Source organism: Larimichthys crocea, chromosome XII (assembly GCF_000972845.2).
Source record: "Larimichthys crocea isolate SSNF chromosome XII, L_crocea_2.0, whole genome shotgun sequence".
Taxonomy (NCBI): Eukaryota; Metazoa; Chordata; class Actinopteri; family Sciaenidae; genus Larimichthys; species Larimichthys crocea.
The window spans coordinates 24,866,626-24,885,752 of NC_040022.1; the positions used below are offsets into that span (position 1 = coordinate 24,866,626).

The following is a 19,127-nucleotide window of genomic DNA, read 5'->3' on the forward strand; positions in this document are numbered from 1 at the left end:
GCACAGAAGGAAATGAACCACTGAAAATTGTGAGCTAATTAAATGTCACAGCCTGCTCACTGAATACGTGTCTACAATGAGTTTTGAGAAGTGTTCTTTCCCGCATTCTCACACTTCCTCTGGTGTGGTTTTCTATTTGTATGTTGGGGAGGGGAGGGACACATACAGTGTAGCTTTGGATGAGTACCCTGACCCATTTAAAGACTTATTCCTGCTGGGCCAAACAGGTGTTGTGCAGGAAATGTTTGAATTGAGGTGTGTGTGTGTGTGTGTGTGTGTGTGTGTGTGTGTGTGTGTGTGACTCATTTCTTGTTCTTTTTAAATACACGTGGCTTTACAGAGAAAGTAAAGTTATGGCATACCCAGGTGATGGGTGGCAGGATGGGCGGAAGGCTCGGTAGGCAGGACCACCAGCTGGGCAGAGGGGTCCTGAGGCAGAGGCAGGACTGGCTGCAGAGGGCCTGGCATGGCTGCAGAGAAGCCTGGGGGTAGGTTCTGGTGCAGGGCCGTATGACCTATACCTGCTTTATAGAAAGGATGACAATTTAGATTGATATGCCCATCACATTGTGAAAAACTGTTACAAAATATACTTTGACTACACAACTATTAAATCATGAAATCGAATAGAAACTTGACTGGGAAGCAATGAGAAGCTGCTTAAGTTAAAATGATGTGTTCTCTTTAGCATAATGTAAAATCCTGGCTGCTGAATTCTGCACAAATTTGAGATGACACAGAGTTCTGTAGGCATGGAAGAAAACTCAATATTTGCTGCTGAGCAAGATTATGTCAAAGCATAAATGATCTGCAAGTCAGCAGAGCATAAAAGCACCTTTGTTTTTGACCTATTCCATAAATAGGAAAAGCAGGACTGCATTCTTTACATGATCTGTACCAGTAAAGAATTACCACTGACACTACATCCACACACTGTTTTAGCATCATAATTCTCCAAAACCATTAATATTCACTTACCATAAGAGTGTCCTGTCATCCAGAGGGATGGGCTTCCAGTTCTTGGCATCCAATGATGGTGAGCAGAATGTGCAGCAGGATCTCCTAATTGGCCAGACTGTAGGGAAGTCCCGCCTGGGACCATGAGATGAGAGGTGAGGTCTCCGTGACAGCTGTTGGAGGGGTGGATTCTTGCAAACTCCACCCTTTCCTTATTATCCCTGCCATCGGGATGAGACAAGATAAGTACAATACAGTACAAATGCAGACCATACTAAAGGTCTGTCAGTGACAGATTGGATTGGGTATTAAGTGATGGTTAGTTACTTACCTGATATATGCATCTCTCTCTCGGTCCAAGCAAGTCAGACCTATCTGTTCTCCACTCATCCTCTTCCTCTCTTCTTCAGTGGTGGGATCTGAGGGATACATGGAGCGAGCTGGTCCTGTGAGACAAACATAAGCTTAATAATTAGCTTTTGCTGTTTGTGTTCCTGGTGAGGACATATTCCCAAGTCTCACCATTTTTTTGGGGGGGAATTATTGGTATATCACACTTGTTAATGCCATTTGTACCATACTCATACTTTCCTGTTCTCTGGCCTAACATACCTCTATTCCTTACCAAAAATGTTGCTATATTTAAAATGGTAATGCTAAAGAATTAATTTAATATCCTAATATTTACTCAGAGTTTACTTGGAATCTAAGCATTCAAGTAATCTCTGAAAAGTTTTGCTCAATGGTAACAAAAAAGATAAATAATACAAAAAGCACTTAAATTTAGATAGATATGGTGTATCAAATTATATTCAAACCAAGGAGTAATGAAATCCAGTGAGAATTACATACCATACAAGCGTCTTAATGGGTTCATGAAAAAAAAAAGAAAGATTTACTTTCTCATAACTCGTTATATCATAACTTGTTTTGACAGCTAGGTCAGTAACAGGTCACAGATAAGAAACTAAAATGTGTCTCTCTTCCCTTCACCTCTGTTTATGAAGCAGTGACCCAGACTGTTTACCTTTCACTGAGGGATGTACCCTGCCCTGTCGGCTGTTGGGATGACCGTCTGCTGAACGACAAGGTGGCTCCCTTTGTCTGGCCACAGCTACCGCAATTCCCACCGGCGGCTGCCGCACCTCACTTTCCCCATGACCCGCTTCCCCCATATCCCGGTTCCGCCCACTGTAATCAGGGCGCTCGTTGTCATTAGCTGGGCCCTTTCTGGATGGCAGAGTCTGTTTGTTGCCCTGCAGGGCACAGCTCCCCCCAGCAGGACCTGATTTGAGGCTTCCCAGCCCACCAAAGGGGGTCTTCTGGGAGAGAAGCAGTGGCTGTTGCTGGTTGCTGTACTTTAGTAAGCTTTTCATGGCACTGCTCTCCGCCTGAGTTGGACCCTGGGGCTCAGGTTGTTGCTGTGGCTGCTGCTGTTGCTGACTGAGAGGAGGTGCAGGGGGAGGCTGAGGAGGAGGCAGGCTCATTCCCGGCTGCTGCTGCTGCTGCTGCTGCTGCTGCTGCTGCTGTGAGTGTTGCCCACCAGTGCTCCCCAACTCCATGTAGGATTTCCTCTGTTCCTCCTCAGGTTGTGACATGTGGTGGGGAGGCCTCATGGCCCAGGGTGGCACTGGGGGCTGCTGGTGATGGTGCTGCCCACTGCTGTTGTTGTAACCATAAGGAGACATGTCCATTTTTCTTTTTAGCTCCTGACTAGTCCCCTGGTTCAACTCAGCAGGAGAAGGAGCATCTGGGCCAGGTCGTCCATGCTGCTGGTGGCGTATCCTGGCTACCTTTTGACCATCTCTCTGTAAAGAGAAACTACCTCCAGAGCCAGGGCCATGAGCTGCTCCAGCCCCACTATGTTGACCCATGCTTTTACTTCCAAGTGGGGAGGAGTTGGGTGGGGGCCCTGGATGGGAACAGTCTCTGTAAGGAGAAGTATTGACAGAATGAGGAACAGAGTGTCCAGTCTTGGGCCCCTGGGGCAGCGATGATCTGAACACATCCATGTCTACACCACTGTTGATACACTCAGCACTGCGTGAGCGTACGACTTGGTGCTGCTGTTGGGGATGTTGAGGCTGTTGCAGTTGGGGAGGTGGAGGAACCTGTGAGGGCTGAAGGTGTTGGTGGTGGGACTGCATCCAGTCTGGAGCCTTCTCTGTCTTTCTGTATGGGTGCTGCTGTTGCTGTTGTTGTTGTTGTTGTTGTTGTTGCTGCTGTTTTCTGTGCCAACTACTATGGTGCCCACCGCCTCCATTCTTTTCTATGACTTTGTCCTTGGCATTGCCGCCTCCTCCTCCACTGCCCACACCCTGGCAATCAGGGTTACCAAGCTGGAATGGCCCACTAGATTTGTCCCCCAGGTCTGCCACAGATGGCACAAATGTAGGCCCTGTGACTTTAGGTTCTCGCCCCACATTGGCTGCCCCCCTCTCATGTGAGACAGGGTTGGCTAGAGTTGCAGGAGGGGGCGGGCAGAAGAAGTCTGGGTGATGGTGTGCATGGTGGGAATGATGTGGATGGTGTGGGTGGCTGGGGTGGAGCTGAAGGCAGTGGAAGCCCCCTGGGTGGGGATGTGTATGTGCATGAGCATGAGGATGGGGATGGGGATGGGGGTGTGCCCCTCCAGCAGCAGAACCCATGTGTAACGGTGGGGGTACGGAGTAGGACAGAGAGTGGTGGAGTGGAGCCTGACCTCTTTCAAGACAGTCCGATGGTTGTTCACTGATCCTCATCTCCCCACTTACCCCCTCTTTAGTGCAGCGACTACTGCTACTGGACCCCATATGTCTGCCCTGGCTCCCTCCACCCCCCATAGTCCCAAGGGCTGTACCTTCGCCCCCACAGCTAGACATGGAGGCCTTAGCCCCTGCTCCAGTTCCTGCATCTCCATTTTGCATCTTGCCATTGTGCAAGCAGGCACTGAGGGGCTTTCCCATACTTTGAGGGTGTTCCTTGCTGTACTCCATCGTGAGTGATGCCTTGTGCCTCTCCAGCGCTCGACTGTTGACCTCCTCCAGGGGTAATGGGTGCTGTGGATAGTGTGGGTGCTGCTGATGGGAATGGGAATGGTGGTGGTGTGTGGGCTGGGGTGGCTGGTGGCTGTGGTGCTGTTGGTGCTGCTGTCTCTCCTTTGCCTCCTGTTTGCTACTGGACCTCTCCTTGTCCTTGACAGGTACCACTCCTCTCTCCACCGAACCTTCTTTAAGACCCTTATGTAGACCTGTCCCTACACCTGGATCTCTGTCTCTGCTGCAGGACCCCTGAGAGTGTCCTGAACCTGCCCTGGACATTGGTGGCAGACTGTGATTGGCTGAGATGAGAGGTGGCTGGGACGGGAGACCTCGAAGATAGAAGTTCTCTAATAGAGGAAGGAAGGCAATCCAGTAAAGACAAATGCATTAGTCAAGAAAGGAAAAGGCAATGACAGAATTAGATTATTCAGCTCTCATGATGGTGTCCCTAGGCATCTTTATATCAATATCCCACATCAAATTACACCATACTATGTTGTATAAATTGGATTTAAATGTCTTATTTCTGTCTGATTAAATTTTAATCATCTCATGCCTCACCTTTTTGGGTGTCATAGAAACGATGCTGCCCGTAGAGAACTCCACTGTTGGCATGGTGATCCAAGTGGCTCATGGGAAGGAAAGTGTGGGCCAGACTCCCTGAGAATCGTGGATACCCTGGAGCTGCTGAGATGGATAGCAGCGAGAGGGAGAGAATTGATAAGACAGGACAATAACCTCCAAGATGCAGTTATCCAGGCTAACCCAGCATAATCCTTCAGGTCCAATTCAGCTGGTGGCGTTCATACGCAAATAAGTACTGGCTCTGCCTGTCATGTTTGCCTTTCCTGCCTGAGTTTTAGAAGGCAAACAATACAAGACAAGCTTGGGGATTGCTGCAATGTATGAAATTTGTCTTTGAAACATATGGCTCTTTCTTCATTTCTCCCAGAACTGGCAGTGACACCTCTATCCATATGAATGGAGTGATAAGGATGGATTTGAAGCTTGTGTTTTCAGTGAAGAGTGAGCTGAGTGGCTGACCTTTGCTAACCTACATCAAGGGTAAAAGGTCATTTGGATGTTGGGCCTGTAAGCCAGTACACCTGGGTGTATTACATCAAGCCCATCTGGAGGACATTTACACCACAACCAAACACAAAATTCATTTTGGGTTTGGGACATTCAAAAACACAAAAGGGCTTTGAAGGTGGACGAGAGAGAAAACAGGGATTGAGATGAAAGCCTGTTGCAATATTAGGACAAAGAAACAGAGAATCGCTATGACAACCCACTTCCACTGCAATTGGGTAACTAAAACATTTAAACAAATCAGCGTGAATTCAATTAATCTCCACTCTATGATTAATTATTTCCCACAATTGCAGGAAAGGTATTTAATAATAAAATTTAAGTATTGTAAATTTAAAAAGTAGGGCAGTATGGGCGTATTATGAAATTCTTTGCTGACAACAGTCCTATATAACCATGGTGAATATTCTCTACTGAGCATATTATGTAATGTAATACACAAAAACAGTGATGATTAAACCAGTGCCCTCCCTGTCTCAGTGCTCCACTTCCATGACATAAATAATGAAAAGGAAACTAGTCTGCACTATCACCACGAATGGACCAATGTCAGGACAAGAAGGAAAGTTTTATTTTAAAAAATGAAATAAAGAGTAGAGACTTTTCTAATCCATCCGACTGTGATCAAGACAGACAGGACGTATGCTGTCCTCCAGCACCACATACAAGTATCTCAGTGACCTCTGAGTCATCTAGAGAAGTCCAGGTGTTTCACGTTTTCTTTTCCCTACTTTTGCACCTGTCTCACCCTCCAGCCTCACTTTCAAACACAACTCACAGACACAGTGAAGGAAGGAGGAGGGGGGATAAAGAGAGGAAAACATGGCTCTACAAGCTAAATGAAAGACAGACGTATTTGTGTTGGCAAGAGTGCGACCTGATCCTGGAAAACGCAGATGCAGTTCATTTGGCCTTGTGTGTGTGTGTGTGTGTGTGTGTAGCGCCATGGTTTTAACAGGAGCTCCGAGTGTTGAATGTCTCACTTTCTGCCGGTGGAACAATGGGGCCGGTGCTGTGAGCCGGCTCTGGGGAGGGAGGAGTGTTGTGGTGGGCTTAATGACCCCGTCTCAGAGCGGCCTCCGCATGCTCCCATCTTAATTAATGAAATGCACAGAGAGGGCAAACAGCCCTGCAATAACACAGGAGGTGCTGCTTTCTGAGGAGGGCAATGGGGTGATAATTACATACCCTCACTTTTTCTCTCTTTTTCTTTGTTTCACCTATTTTTCTACCTCTTACTCTATGTGCCCTCTTCCCTTTTGTCTCTGTCTCTTTCTTTGCTGTCATGATTAATAAGCACACACATTTATGCCAATTCATCTGCGGTGGGAGGAGAGGGGGATCCTTTGTTTAAGCAAGACGTTTTTCTCTGATTTTGGGAGGGAGAAAAACGGAGAGCTGTTTGGCAGTCTTTATCCACGCTCGGAGAAGGGCTTTTTTTTTTTCTTCTTCTGCAGCAGCATGTTGTTTGTGAGCGTGACGATTGACGGCGTAATCCCTTTTCACAGCGTGGTCTGGCTGTGCCCGATAATGCCAGCCCGCTCAGTTTCAGCATGCCCTCCACTGGGGCGGCAAGAGGGGGACTGCTGGGCACGGCAGAGCCCATTCAGCCATTAATCTGGCCAGGACAAGGGAAGCTGCTGCCGCTGCTGCTGCTGCTGCTGCTGCTGCTGCAGGCGACGTGAGCAGGGTCTTAGTGCAGTCTGCTGACTGCACAGCAGCCTCGCTCTCTTTGCTCCCTCCACACACTCACACATATAAACAAGTCTGCATCGGCAAGTGAATGACAGAGGGGAGTTCGCAGTGCATGCCCTCCTTTCCACGGGCGGAGCAGGGGCAAGAGGCAGAACAAACAGAGCTGCATCCCAGGGAGGGATTTCCAGAAGTTCTGAAGGTATTTCTCACAGCATGGTGAGTTGAGAGAAGCAGGCCGACAGGGAGGACAAAGAAGGGGGCTGGATATAGAACAGCACCTAGAGGCAGTGGAGAATTAAGCCTGCTGAATTAGAGGCAGGCGACAGGGTGTTTCGTTTCTCTCTATCCTCTCTCCATTACAATCTTATCCTCTATACCTGGTTTCTTCACTCTCGCTAAAAGGAAAAAATAACATGAATGCTGTATTGTATACTGTCTCGGGCAGCAGGGGGGGGGGCTTCAGAGACAGAGAGATAGAAGGACAGAGTGAGAGAGAGCATGGCAGAGGAAGACCAAGAGGAGAGGAGGAGCAGGCTTAGCTGCCTGTCAGGTCTGCTAATTGAGAAAAAGTGACAGAACCATCAAGACGCAGAAAAGGAGGAGGAGGGGTTTGGCAGAGGAGGGGCAGCACTGTGGTGGATCTCTTCAGGTTTGACTAATTGAAAGGAAGGGATGCAGGCTGGCACAAGAGAGAGAGAGAGACGGAGAGAGAGAGAGAGAGAGAGAGAGAGAGAGAGAGAAAGAGAGAATGAAAGAGGCATGAGTATGGAAGAGAGGAGAGGTGGGGGGGGGGTGCAGCTTAAATCCCACAAAAGGAAAAGCTAGCAACTGCTAACAGAAGGAAAGATGGACAACTGAAGATAGGCTTGGAAAGGCGTATCAAACAGAAGTGGATTAGACAGGTGTGTGCAGGCAATTGTGCGTGTGCATGCATGTGTGTCTATATGCGTTGACAGAGATATGTGACTGCGATTGTTTTTGGCATAACGTAAGAAGTCATTTGGACCACAGCCAGCTGGCCCCAGGCCTGTGAGGAGCCTGCAGGATTTTTTTTTTTGTCCATTTTTCATTTTTAATTTTTCCACTCAGTTGATTCAGCGGGGTTTATTCAAACATGAAAATAAATCTTTCAAAAGCTCAGAGGACCTAATCCATTTTACCGGGTGTTATGAAAAACATTTTACATTACATTTATTAAAACGGTCAGTGCACTGCATCCGTCTCTGTCACATATGTGCCGTCCCTCTTTCGCTGTCTCTGTGTCAGCGAGTCCACGTCTCCCCCTCAGCAAATGAACAGACAATCCCATGTGTGGTACACACAATGGCTGTTACTGTATTTGGCAATCAATCTGAAGAGAGACTCTGAAACAAAAAACCCCTTTTAATCCGTGCTACCCTCTGACATCACGAAAGCCACTAATGGTTTGGTTCTTGGCACTGTCACCTCGCACAAATATCTCAGCATTTGGACGACTGTATACTGCTCACTTTCTTTTTCCCAACACAATAAATCTTTAAGCAAAAGTCAACACGAGACTTTTCTGTACCAAATTCACAGACTCCCTTGATCCAAAGGACCACATCACTACTGTTATGTGGTGATGTTATTTATAGGTTTGCTTAACGTATCACTCAGCTAATGGTTTGTCACTCGTGCTCCCAATAGAAATGTGGTCTGTATGCATGACTTAACTGGCTCTCTCCATACTCAGACCATATCCACATTACTGTCTGCAAAAAAAAAGCAGATCAGGCCGTCCAACCTCATAATGATCATTTTCAGTGCAAATCCAGACTCAATTTCAGAAAAACCTTGCATTTTTTGAAAAACAAAACAAAAAAAACACACTTTTGTACTGGAATAAAAAACATATCAGCCACGTGTATCTTTTAATTTTCTATCACTGTGAGATTTGTTTCTTGATCTAGAAAAAAATGAACACAAAACATTTCCACACCTATTCTACGATTGAAATAAAACATTCAGAGGATTGTGCAGACTTGCAAAGGCACTCCCTAAGTGATTTCTAATTTCTATTACATTTTATTTGGCTTCCTTTTATCTTCCACCATAATTCAATTTCAAAAGCCTGTGACAATTACCGTGTAGAAAAGAAGAATTTGTTCTTAATTGACTTCCCTAATACAGGTAAAAAAATAAAATTCAAGAAAGTGTTTATCCACACCAAGCGACTGGTTAGCAAGTGACTAATGAGATCATTGTTATCTATTGCTCGATACGTTGTAGTTTTGAGCTCTTTTAATCTGTGGAAAACGTGTCAGAAGAATAGCAGAGACAAAGACATCCTGCACCCTGACAGGTATATGCCAGAGACATTGGGGATCATACAATAATCTCTGAATACAAATTTGAGCTGCTATGCTTGGATTTGCATGCAAACAGCCACTTTAAAAACACACTCGTGAAAGAAGGAAATAGGAAAAAAAAAAAAAAAATCCGGAGAATATCTTTAAGGTTACAAGTGACACACTAATGTGCCGACACATGCGCGCACAAGTCGGTGCCTGCTCTGCTGCTGGTGGGGTTCTGCTGACACCCGGAGAGAGGAGGCGAGAGTCTGGGTAATTGTGCCGCTCATTTTGATGACTTGCTTTTTATGCAAAACAGGAAAAAGACAATATGCAATTATCTTGAGGAGGGAACAGCTGAATGTGGTTGATGAACAGTCTGGATTCAATCATGCTCTTAGTGCGTTATATGCAATTAAACTGCAATAGAGATAATGGCCTCCATTGCCAACTGAGTAATAATCCCAGTCATAATCACCTCCATTACTTTTATTAGGCTTGGCATTATCATCATCACTCTTATTAATATTATTCTACTTTTCCACAAGAAGAAAATCTGACAATGAAACCCTGAAACTATACGGCAAAAGAAACACGGGTGATTACAAAATGATTTGGGGATGGGGGATATGTTTCCAACTGATCCAATGCGAGAGATGATTCTTCCTGTATTTATTTGATGAAGTCTGGAGTTGGACCCATTGTCACTGCTGTAGCAGCTGTCCACTGACTCAACCCCTGGTGGCTAGGACATGAGAACGGGCAAAGGGGAGGGGGAGTTTGCTGGGAGGCATCCGATGGCTTAAAACACACTCAAAGGACAGACAGCATCTTCACCACGCTGCACCCAATCAGCCCCAGCTACACATCACACAACTGGGGCGTCGCTGATCAGTGACCACAAATAAACACTCCCCATTGGCGTCTGCCCACGGACTAACAGCTGGGTTATTCTTAGAAAATAAATAAATAAACACAAGAGGGCTGAAATAACATAGAGTCCGTCGACTTCAAAAGCCTGTGGTTCATTAGATGGAACTGGGCGGTCATCACATCGTGTAATTAGCAAAAGATTATGAACATGTAAACCTAAAAGTGACAGAAGTGAAGTCACAGGAGGCCAGACTTTGCATTAATATATCGGTGGGTGGGACAGGATAGGTCTTGCATTTATCTGTCATCCTTAGCTTTCGAATTCCCAAAATACCCCAGCAGATTAATCTCTACTTTATCCTTGTCTGACTTCCTAGCTGAGCAGAAATGTGAGGTGAACTGTGTGTGTGTGTGTTTATATTTTCCTGACTGTGCACGTGTGTATCCAGGGTTTTGTAATGCTGAGCGTTGGGTGGGATCCACCCTATTAAACTGAGATGGAATCACTCAGTTTAAAAGCTCTGCAATCACTGCAACTTCTTTACTGGCCCGCATTTGATTGACATTCCTGCTGACGTGAATTGTATACCGCAAGATTCCTTGGCTGAACTTTTGACCCTGTGTCCTCATCCAGAAACCATGGCACAGTTCTCCATCCCAAACATGCTGGGCCTGGGACTATTTTGGTGCACAAATAAAAGGGCGGGAGCCTGGCTCTTTGTAGATGATTACAAGCCATGCTTTGGTGGAAACCTAACACGGCCTAAAAATATACAATATCAGAGTAACAATACACCCTGCAAAGCTCTGTCCCCAATACTGCCAAGACATGAATAGCTTTCACATCCAGATATTGTGGTGAGATGAGGGGGTGATGCTTTGGGCTTGTGTTTATGTACATGTGTGATATGAGGTACCTTCATGCGAATGGGGAAACCAGATTTGCGAGGCGCTGGAGTGGGGTCCGCCCCGGAAGGAGGGTGAGGAGGGCGAGGATGGCGGCCGGGAAGGGTGAGACGGGTGGGAAGGGGGGGTACCCAGACTACTGGCCAGAAAGGTCCCCATGAAGGAGGCGGAGGAATTGCCCATCAATCCACTTCCTGTATTCCCACATGGACAAAAGGTAAGCAGAGAAAACATGGTTAGAATTAGGAGGAGTGCGTGAACACTGTGATCATGAGTGTGACCAAAAAGACAGAAAAAAAAACGCATCACGTGTGGATGTCAATGGAAAAGGACGGAGCCCACCGGCCCTCTAGGTGGAATCATTAAGCCAGGCAGATTTGATCGCGGCCCTTGGGGAGAGGGTGAATGAGTGAGAGTGTACGTGTGTGTGTGTGTGTGTGTGTGTGTGTGTGTGTGTGAGGGAACGAGTGTGAGACTCTCCTCCCCCCCTCGCTGACAGCAGAGTCCTCTCCCCTCGTCTTCTCTCCCCTCACACCGCCTCTCCCCATGGGCAGACAGAGGTCTCATCTCACAGCTGAGTACACACTTTCTCAGGCTTTCTCCCTCTCGCTCTCACACACTTTTGCTCCTGCTCCCCAGTGTCCCTTTCTCAATTTCTCTCCCTCCCTCCATTATCTTATGCTCTCCATCTCCCACTTTCATGCCCTCAATCTCTCATACGGCTCTGCTCCATTTCACCTCCTCTGTTTCTCTTTCTTTCACTCTTTCCTCCCGCATGATTTTGACAAATCAAAACATATTTTTAGTTCCATTTTGGCGTTTTACTCTTTTTCCTATCTCCCTCTGTTTTGTCACAGTGGCCCTTTCCTGTCTTTGCCTCCTCTGTCCCATCGCGATGAGCAGAGACCTCTCCCCTCTTGGTCTCTGTTTTCTCTTCCTTTGTGACACATAGCGTTGCTTTGTTCTTTACCATAATGATGGCACCAGCAGAGCAATCTGTCCCTGGCTGGCTGAACTGTGTGTTTAACAAGACTATGATGAGTAATTGACCATTCGTAGCAACGCCCGTGTGACTGGGGGCTGATTGTCTATTATGCATTGCCGGGCAAGTCGGAGAAAACACACTGATTAACCACTGCTTAAATTACATTCCCATTACGCGCCCGCCAGTGCACTTGAGCGAGGGGCCCGGGTGCCCAGCTCTTTGCACATTCATTTCCCCCAAGTCACACTGCCATGAAGTCTCATGCATATGTATGACGATGCCTGGATGAGAGCACACATGCACATACTTGCACAAACACACACACACACACACACACACACACACATTGGAGTGGCATACAGTGTGCGCACAGGGCAAACTGTGAAAACGAAGGGGAGAGCAACATGGTAAAAATTCATTATCGGCCCCTCATGACGAGCTGATCTAACAAGGAGCGCTGTTTGATTTGATTTTCTTTAAGCATGAATCAGTCCAAACATGAATCGATCCTTTTCTGGGAGTGTGAGAACAATTGTGTGGAAGTCTTAATCAGCCAGGCAGTGAGTGAGCACATCCTCTGGGCAGACAGCAGGGATAAACCCATCAGTCTGCCGCTCGCTGCAGCACCGAATAGCCTATGGCTCATGGGCTTGAGCACAGGAGCATGCAGAGACACACACACACACACACACATATACACTTCCTAGAGGGAAACAGGCATGGACGTGCATTCTCACACACTTATAGACACACCTCTGTTACACTTTGCACCACAGCCCCAGACAGGTGGAAATCCCCGACAATCCCCAACCTTACAGAGCTCTACCTCGAAAACTACCTTAAAACCAAACCTGTGTGGGTGTGTGTGTGTGTGTGTGTTCACACGTCGGTCTATCACAAACTCATGGAAAAACAATAACAGTCTTCTTAGTGTTTAACAAGCACATTTATCACTGCAACACAAAGCAGCCGCTGAAATTTTGCCACAGGAGAAAATCTAAAAAAGCAAAGTGTATTATGTCCCTTTTTTTTTAGTTTTGGTACTTATTGATGCTGCTTTTGTTGTTTGTCGTTTGTTTTATTATTATTTTATGGATTGTGTGGTAAAACTGAAAAGCTGCTATCAAATGTTTTCTTTTTGCCTATAAGTCAAGCTTTTGAGTCATAAAAATCAATTTAAACTGAAGTTGTTGTTTTTTTTTTTCCGTTTGCAACAAATAGGGATAAAATATAGAACGCAGGCAAACAACAACAAAGCTCACAGATGATGAGGACGGCTTTAAACATCTTCAGGAGGCAGCCACGGCAGAATGGGTGCTATAGTAACATCATGGATGTCAGTGGGAGGTAGCCCGATGACTACTACAGCATCCATGTTTCTCAGCCAGCCTTACTCCTCTCCTTCTTTATCTGCTGCCACTGCCGATCACTCCCTCACCCTGTAGAGCACGGCTGGCTCTGTGGAGTGCAGGGTGGGGTAAGGGGGCAGCCTGCTTGCTAGGCTCATATCCAGTCCCCATCATACAGACACCCAGGGCTCCTGTATGGCACCGCCCTCCACATTGCACACTCCTCGGCCCTCTCTTTCTGCCTGTCGCCCCAAGGAACCCCAGCTTTCCTCAGCGCCTCCGGCTCACATAAATCAGCTAATCCTCCTGCATTATTAACAGCCTTGCCCCAGAGAGAGAGAAAGGGTGAGAGAGACATAGAGAGTGACAGAGAGAGAGAGAGACCCTCTTCACACACCAAGAGAGGAGAGAGCCTCTGCCACAAGGAGAGGAGAGGGGACAATACATAAAAAGGGAATGTCTAGATGTCAGGCAAGGGGATCTTTGAAGTTTAAGCTGATGTTAGAAGAGGGGATTGACGGAAAACCTTAGGGGGGTCTAGAATCAACTTACTTATACATGAAGCCCTTCCCACGACACGACCAGATCAGATTTCTCAGTGATTCAGTTTGGCCATAGGGTCTGTATTAGGAGAAGGGCTATAGGTCCGATCTAAACTGTAGTATGTACAGAATAATAATGATGAAACGGCTTTCACCTCTGTCACACTGGATCTTGCTGACTCCACAACCCATCACTCAATAAAAGGACCCCTCTCTGCGTTATTTCTACTGTGTACTGCTACACAACTGTCTGTTAAACCTAAGGCATCTAATGCAATGCCCTCCCCAAACCCAAGTAAACTCCGATGAATCAAAGGTGAGAAAGCACACAGGTTATAAAAATGGGCTGGCCTGTCTTGGCATTTTCAGTTTGGGTGCCAACCAAAGCAGCGCAGAACAAGTAGAGCAAAGGTCCGACGCATGACAGCACCAGTACTGGACTCACCATTTCTGTTTGTTTAGCAGCTTATTAAATGGTGACATGGATCAAGGGAGCCTGCCACCGCTACACCAGCTCCTTGTAAAAGTTGTGTGTTTTCTTTGCCTGTGTGTGTTTTTTTTAATTTTATTTTATTTATTTCTCAGGTTCTCAAGTGGTGCCAACAGTGCACTTGTATGGGCTCTAAGAAAATCGGGTCATGTGCATCCTAATCGGCGCCGATCCTCCACAGAGATGGAGATTAATCCTATTAGAGAATTAAAGGAGAGGGGGGCATTGGGATGGGGGGAACCCCACCTCCCTTCCTGACATCTAAACATCCCACCCTGACACCCTCACTCACACAGTTGCGTTCAGATGAGTTCAAATGTACAAACACAGAAACAAACACACATATATCCCAGACCCTCTGGAGGTGGAGGTGTTAACTAGTGTTACTCCACCCACGCTCCATTGTGGGTGTGTAGGCTGAAGGTGTCCAGTGCACAAGAACCAAAACACACATGCTTGCACACACAGTAATGTGGGCCCAGGCAGAGGCCCCTGTGGACAGCACTGAGTGAGCAGCAGGCGGGGAGGCGGAGCAGAGAGGATGAAGGCCCAGTTGTCATGGGAACGAAAGAGAAACAGCGCTCCAGGCAAGGAGGCTGAATGCTAGCCATTACAACAGCAGTGGGCAGATGCAGTTGGTCAGTGTGCTGCTCAGCAACAGCAGTTTTCCCAACCTACCTTGAAACCCCATCCAAGCTCGTGCACAGCTTGTGAACACACACAAACACACACACACATACACACACGCAAAACTTGCTCTGGAATTTAATCAGGTTTGAATTGTTCGGGTGCAGGGAGGAAAGTGCCATAATCTTTGCCCTGTTTGGGTCACTAATCTGCTTCAATGAGCACCCCAACCCATTACTGTAACTCAAGGGTGAGTGGTTGTTTAGTGCCTTAACAAGGAATAATACAATAATAGGATGTTAAGGGATTCATCTAAGTGCGGGCCAAGCAATGATGGGAAAGAAAAAGCTGAGAAGACAACAAGCACCCGCCCACAACTCGTTGTTCTTTTGAATGCTGGGAATCGGATCCAAATTTCTTCCTGGACAAATACACACCCATTTACTCACACTTTTGTGTGCTTTGCCATGCGTGTGCGCACACACAAAGCACAGATCCACGACTATTGCCTATTGTTTAAGAGAAGTACAATTATTTCATCATGCATCATATTTCCCTGTCTGCTCTTGAAAAGTGAGCCAAGGTAGTCTGCAGCTCTCTGTCTTATCTCAGACGGCAAGCCTAAAGGGACGGATGGACGTGTCGTCTAGACAAGGACACCAGACAGACAACGAGAGATGAGAGTGATGGCGACAAGAGGAGAAGGAGAGAGATAGAGAGAAAATTGCAGGTGTGACTGCATCAACCTGTTCTCTACAGCTCAGTGATCAGCAAGCGCCAGAGAGGGGAGGATAGAAGAAGAAATGCCAGGAGAGATGGAAACACACACACACACACACACACACACACACACACACACACATTCACACCACTCATTTATAACACCTCCCATCACAGAGTGAATGAGCACAAGCCGGTTGAGGTTGCACAGTCAGCGGTCAGTGCCATGTGGCAGCCAGACTCTGTAGCTGTTCGCAATGCACAGCTCACATACTCTCCCTCTGTCATGTCCTGTAACAAAGCACACACCCCCTTCTTCTCTCAAATCAATATCTCAGTATGATTAAGAGTCTGACGATCAAAGAGAAAACAAGAAACATTTTCTTTTCCGAGAGCCGCTTAAAATCCAACGTGTAGCTGGACTAGCTGTTGCTGGCACTGATTTAAAACTCTGACACAGAACATGTTTTTGGTAACATTAGAATGGGATTACTGATACTGATTACAAGATTTCTTCTTCAAGCCATTAAGAATTTCTGTGTTTATACGACCTTAGCTGTGAATATTAATGGTTTGGCTCTTTAACACTTGACTAACATAAGGAAGGAACTTAAAAAGCCGGGAGTAGAGACTGAAGACAGAAACGATAGAGAAATAGACATTTGAATGTTAACTTACCAAGTGAAAACATATTGAGCAAGGTTCTGTTGGTAAGAGTTTCACTCCCACTTCAGTGTCTTTCTCATCAGACTTTCCTACCGATGCAGTTCCATGTTTTGCCCAGGAATTCAGACGCCTAAAACGAAGCCAGCCAGACTTTCCACACACATATTCACTCATAAACACACAACTAAGTTTTGGACCCTCTAGTAATATGGAGAAGTTGGATTGAATTGGGCAACTGTACACACCAGCGACCCCAGACAGACTGCACACGCTACCCCGGAGGGCCGCTGACTAACCCAGCGCCTACTTCCTCACAATAAAACGCAGGAGGAATTTCAAATGGCTACTAAGGAGGGGGGATTTCCTTCAAACAGTCAAAGTCATCTTGAAAACATTAGCACAACTGGTAGCCAAAATTTTCCTTAGTTCGGAAATAACTGTAGCAGAAGTTTTTTCTTTAAAGTTGTTTGCCCCCCTGCTTGATAAACTCCCTCCCCGAGTTTGCCTTTTTGGGTTGATGGGTGATTGAATGGTGGGGCTGAGGGAGTCAGGTGGGAGGAGGCTGGTCTGATCAGAAGCATACTGACGTGCAAAAGAGAGAGAGAGAGAGAGAGAGAGAGAGAGCGAGAGCAGGCGGTCCAGTCCTGGAGCTGGGCCCAGTGCAGGGGTGGGGGAAAGTGCCAGCAGCGCACGCCTCCGACACTCTCCACACTGCGTGCCTGTGGAGTGAGTTTAGTGGATGTGGTCAGTGCGGGGGTGGGAGAAGTGGAAAGGGAGAAGCAGTTGGAAGAATGGACGGAGGAAGATTGTCTGCACTACAGGGCAACATCCAGAGGAGGGGTAAGGGGCGGGAGTTTAGACTAGAAGTGTAGATAAGGGTGTGAGGAACTGTGAGAAACTTTGAAAGTGAAAGAGCAGCAAAGAGTGTGTGGGAGTGTGTGTTGCTGAGCATATGTGAGCCTCTGCTTGTGTGTGATTGTGTGTGCGTATGGTGGTCGTCTTGCTGAAGTTGACAGCCTGTGTTTGCAGAGTGGCTTTGTGGTCAGCCACTCGCTTGCGACTGAGGCGATGGCAGGATAAATGGGATTCTGGGAATTTTTGTGCAGAAGTGCTATGCAAATAAAATTGGCTCTGGGCGGTCAGTCGAAGCACCCCGCCCACTTCACCCAGCTGTTTATACAATATACAAGTTGACATGATAGGGATAAAAGATTCTAATCCTAAACAAATTAGTCCAACTGGCTCGTCCTGGCTTGGCAGAGAGCCTGAAAACAACAATGGATCCACACAGTGCCGTGATGCTACAGAGAAAACAGAGAGGAGAAAATGTCTCTGATGGGTTTTTTGTTCTTGTAGGGGTGGAATGATGTAAAAGAGTGTGCACACATCCCACCAATATGTTTCTCTCTATCAATTCTCTTTCACTATTCGTGGAGTTCGCAAAAACATCAGCTCCCTTGAAATGGCAAAACAGGTATCAGGTATGCCACTACCTGACCAGCCTCCTCAAGCGGGTAAATTGAGGTACAGTTGTCCCTCGCTATATCGCGGTTCACTTTTCGCGGACTCGCTGTTTCGCAGATTTTTTTGTGTGTAATTTTGCATGCTTTTTTTTACAGCGTACTGTACAGTATGAACGTGCATTGTTTTCTGCGTCCTGATTGGCTAAGGGAGAACCGCACATGCGTTCTGCGTCCTGATTAACTAAGGGAGTACTGTACAAAATGCGTGTAAAAAGGTGTATAAAAGTGTGTGGTTAGGGGTTTTACGGCCTTAAAACATGTATAATAATTGTAAAACTTACTTCGCGGATTTCATTTATTGTGGGTTATTTTTAGAACGTATCCCCCGCGATAAACGAGGGACCACTGTATTCCATTTGCATGGGTCCACTCTGCTGAGTTGACCGATTCTGATCCAGCATCATGACATAAAACAGTGTTTTCTCGGTTGGAAAAGTATTGATCCAATGAGCCCTGTGGGGGGGATAAACGATTGTCCAGTGAGTGCCACTGGCTAGAATAACGCTATTGTCAAGCATTGTCAACGCACTGGAACCAAGGAGGAGTAATAACAGCAATGGCCACTGCTAGACACTATTATTGAGGCTAGTTAGTTTTTACTTCAATCTGCTCCAGCAAACCACGTATGTTGGTATAGCAACGCATCATTGTTGCCAGTTAAGTATTCCACCTCAGTTTTACTACAATGAGTCATTCAGAAAGTCTCCATTAAAGAAAGGGTTCTCATCGTCAAAAAGGGGCTTCACCTCTAACCCCATAACTCCTATGGCAATATTGGTGTAAGGGGGTGGCCGACGGGAAGAGTTCCTGCTGAAGAGGCGTTTTATGGACACTGTAAATAAAAAGCTGGACACACAGCACCAGTGCAGCTATTTACCAAAGATCCGGCCAGGAAGTGTGTCATTTAAGAGACAATAAGACCTCTGACTGTGAAAGTAAGAGCTGGTTGAGAGATCGAACTGTGTGGGTGGAAGAAAAAGATGGGGTACGGGTGAAGAGGTTAAGGGTAAAGGACAGGGCAAGGGCATGTAGCTCACTACTGTTGTACTGCTGGTTTTGGGCTTGTCACTTGAACCTGTGTTTAGGTGTTCTTGCTGTGATCCATGTGAAAAGTGCAGGAGTTTGCTGAGTCACTGGCCTCATCTGTGGAGAACAAGCAGACATTCCAAGCTGGGACACAGGAGGTGGGAGGACAGATTTGAAACTGCAACAGGACCAGGCCAGGACAAATGAGCTCAAGGCCCATTACCTTCCTTTTACACCCACACTCACATTCTCTACTCCCACAACACAGATTTAATAGCACACACAAGAAAAGCAATGTCACAACACAGAATCACTAAACTCTCACGTTCTAGCCCTTCTTTGAG

At 46.6% G+C, this 19,127-nt stretch overlaps 1 protein-coding gene across 8 annotated transcripts in view; it reads right to left on the minus strand.

Moving 5' to 3' along the window:
* Positions 1–19,127, minus strand: part of bahcc1a (BAH domain and coiled-coil containing 1a) — a 62,222-nt gene that overhangs the window by 20,790 nt on the left and 22,305 nt on the right. For 5 of the 8 annotated variants that reach the window (XM_019261123.2, XM_019261126.2, XM_019261127.2 and 2 more), the window contains exons 3-8: positions 10,867–11,049; positions 4,539–4,664; positions 1,985–4,324; positions 1,289–1,403; positions 979–1,178; positions 363–524 (exon numbers count right to left, since the gene is read on the minus strand). In XM_019261123.2, the coding sequence (XP_019116668.2) occupies positions 363–524; positions 979–1,178; positions 1,289–1,403; positions 1,985–4,324; positions 4,539–4,664; positions 10,867–11,049 (3,126 nt within the window). Of the gene's footprint in view, positions 1–362; positions 525–978; positions 1,179–1,288; positions 1,404–1,984; positions 4,325–4,538; positions 4,665–10,866; positions 11,050–16,246; positions 16,643–19,127 lie in introns of those variants that run through there. The other 3 variants (XM_019261128.2, XM_019261124.2, XM_019261125.2) reach the window with 3 other exon arrangements.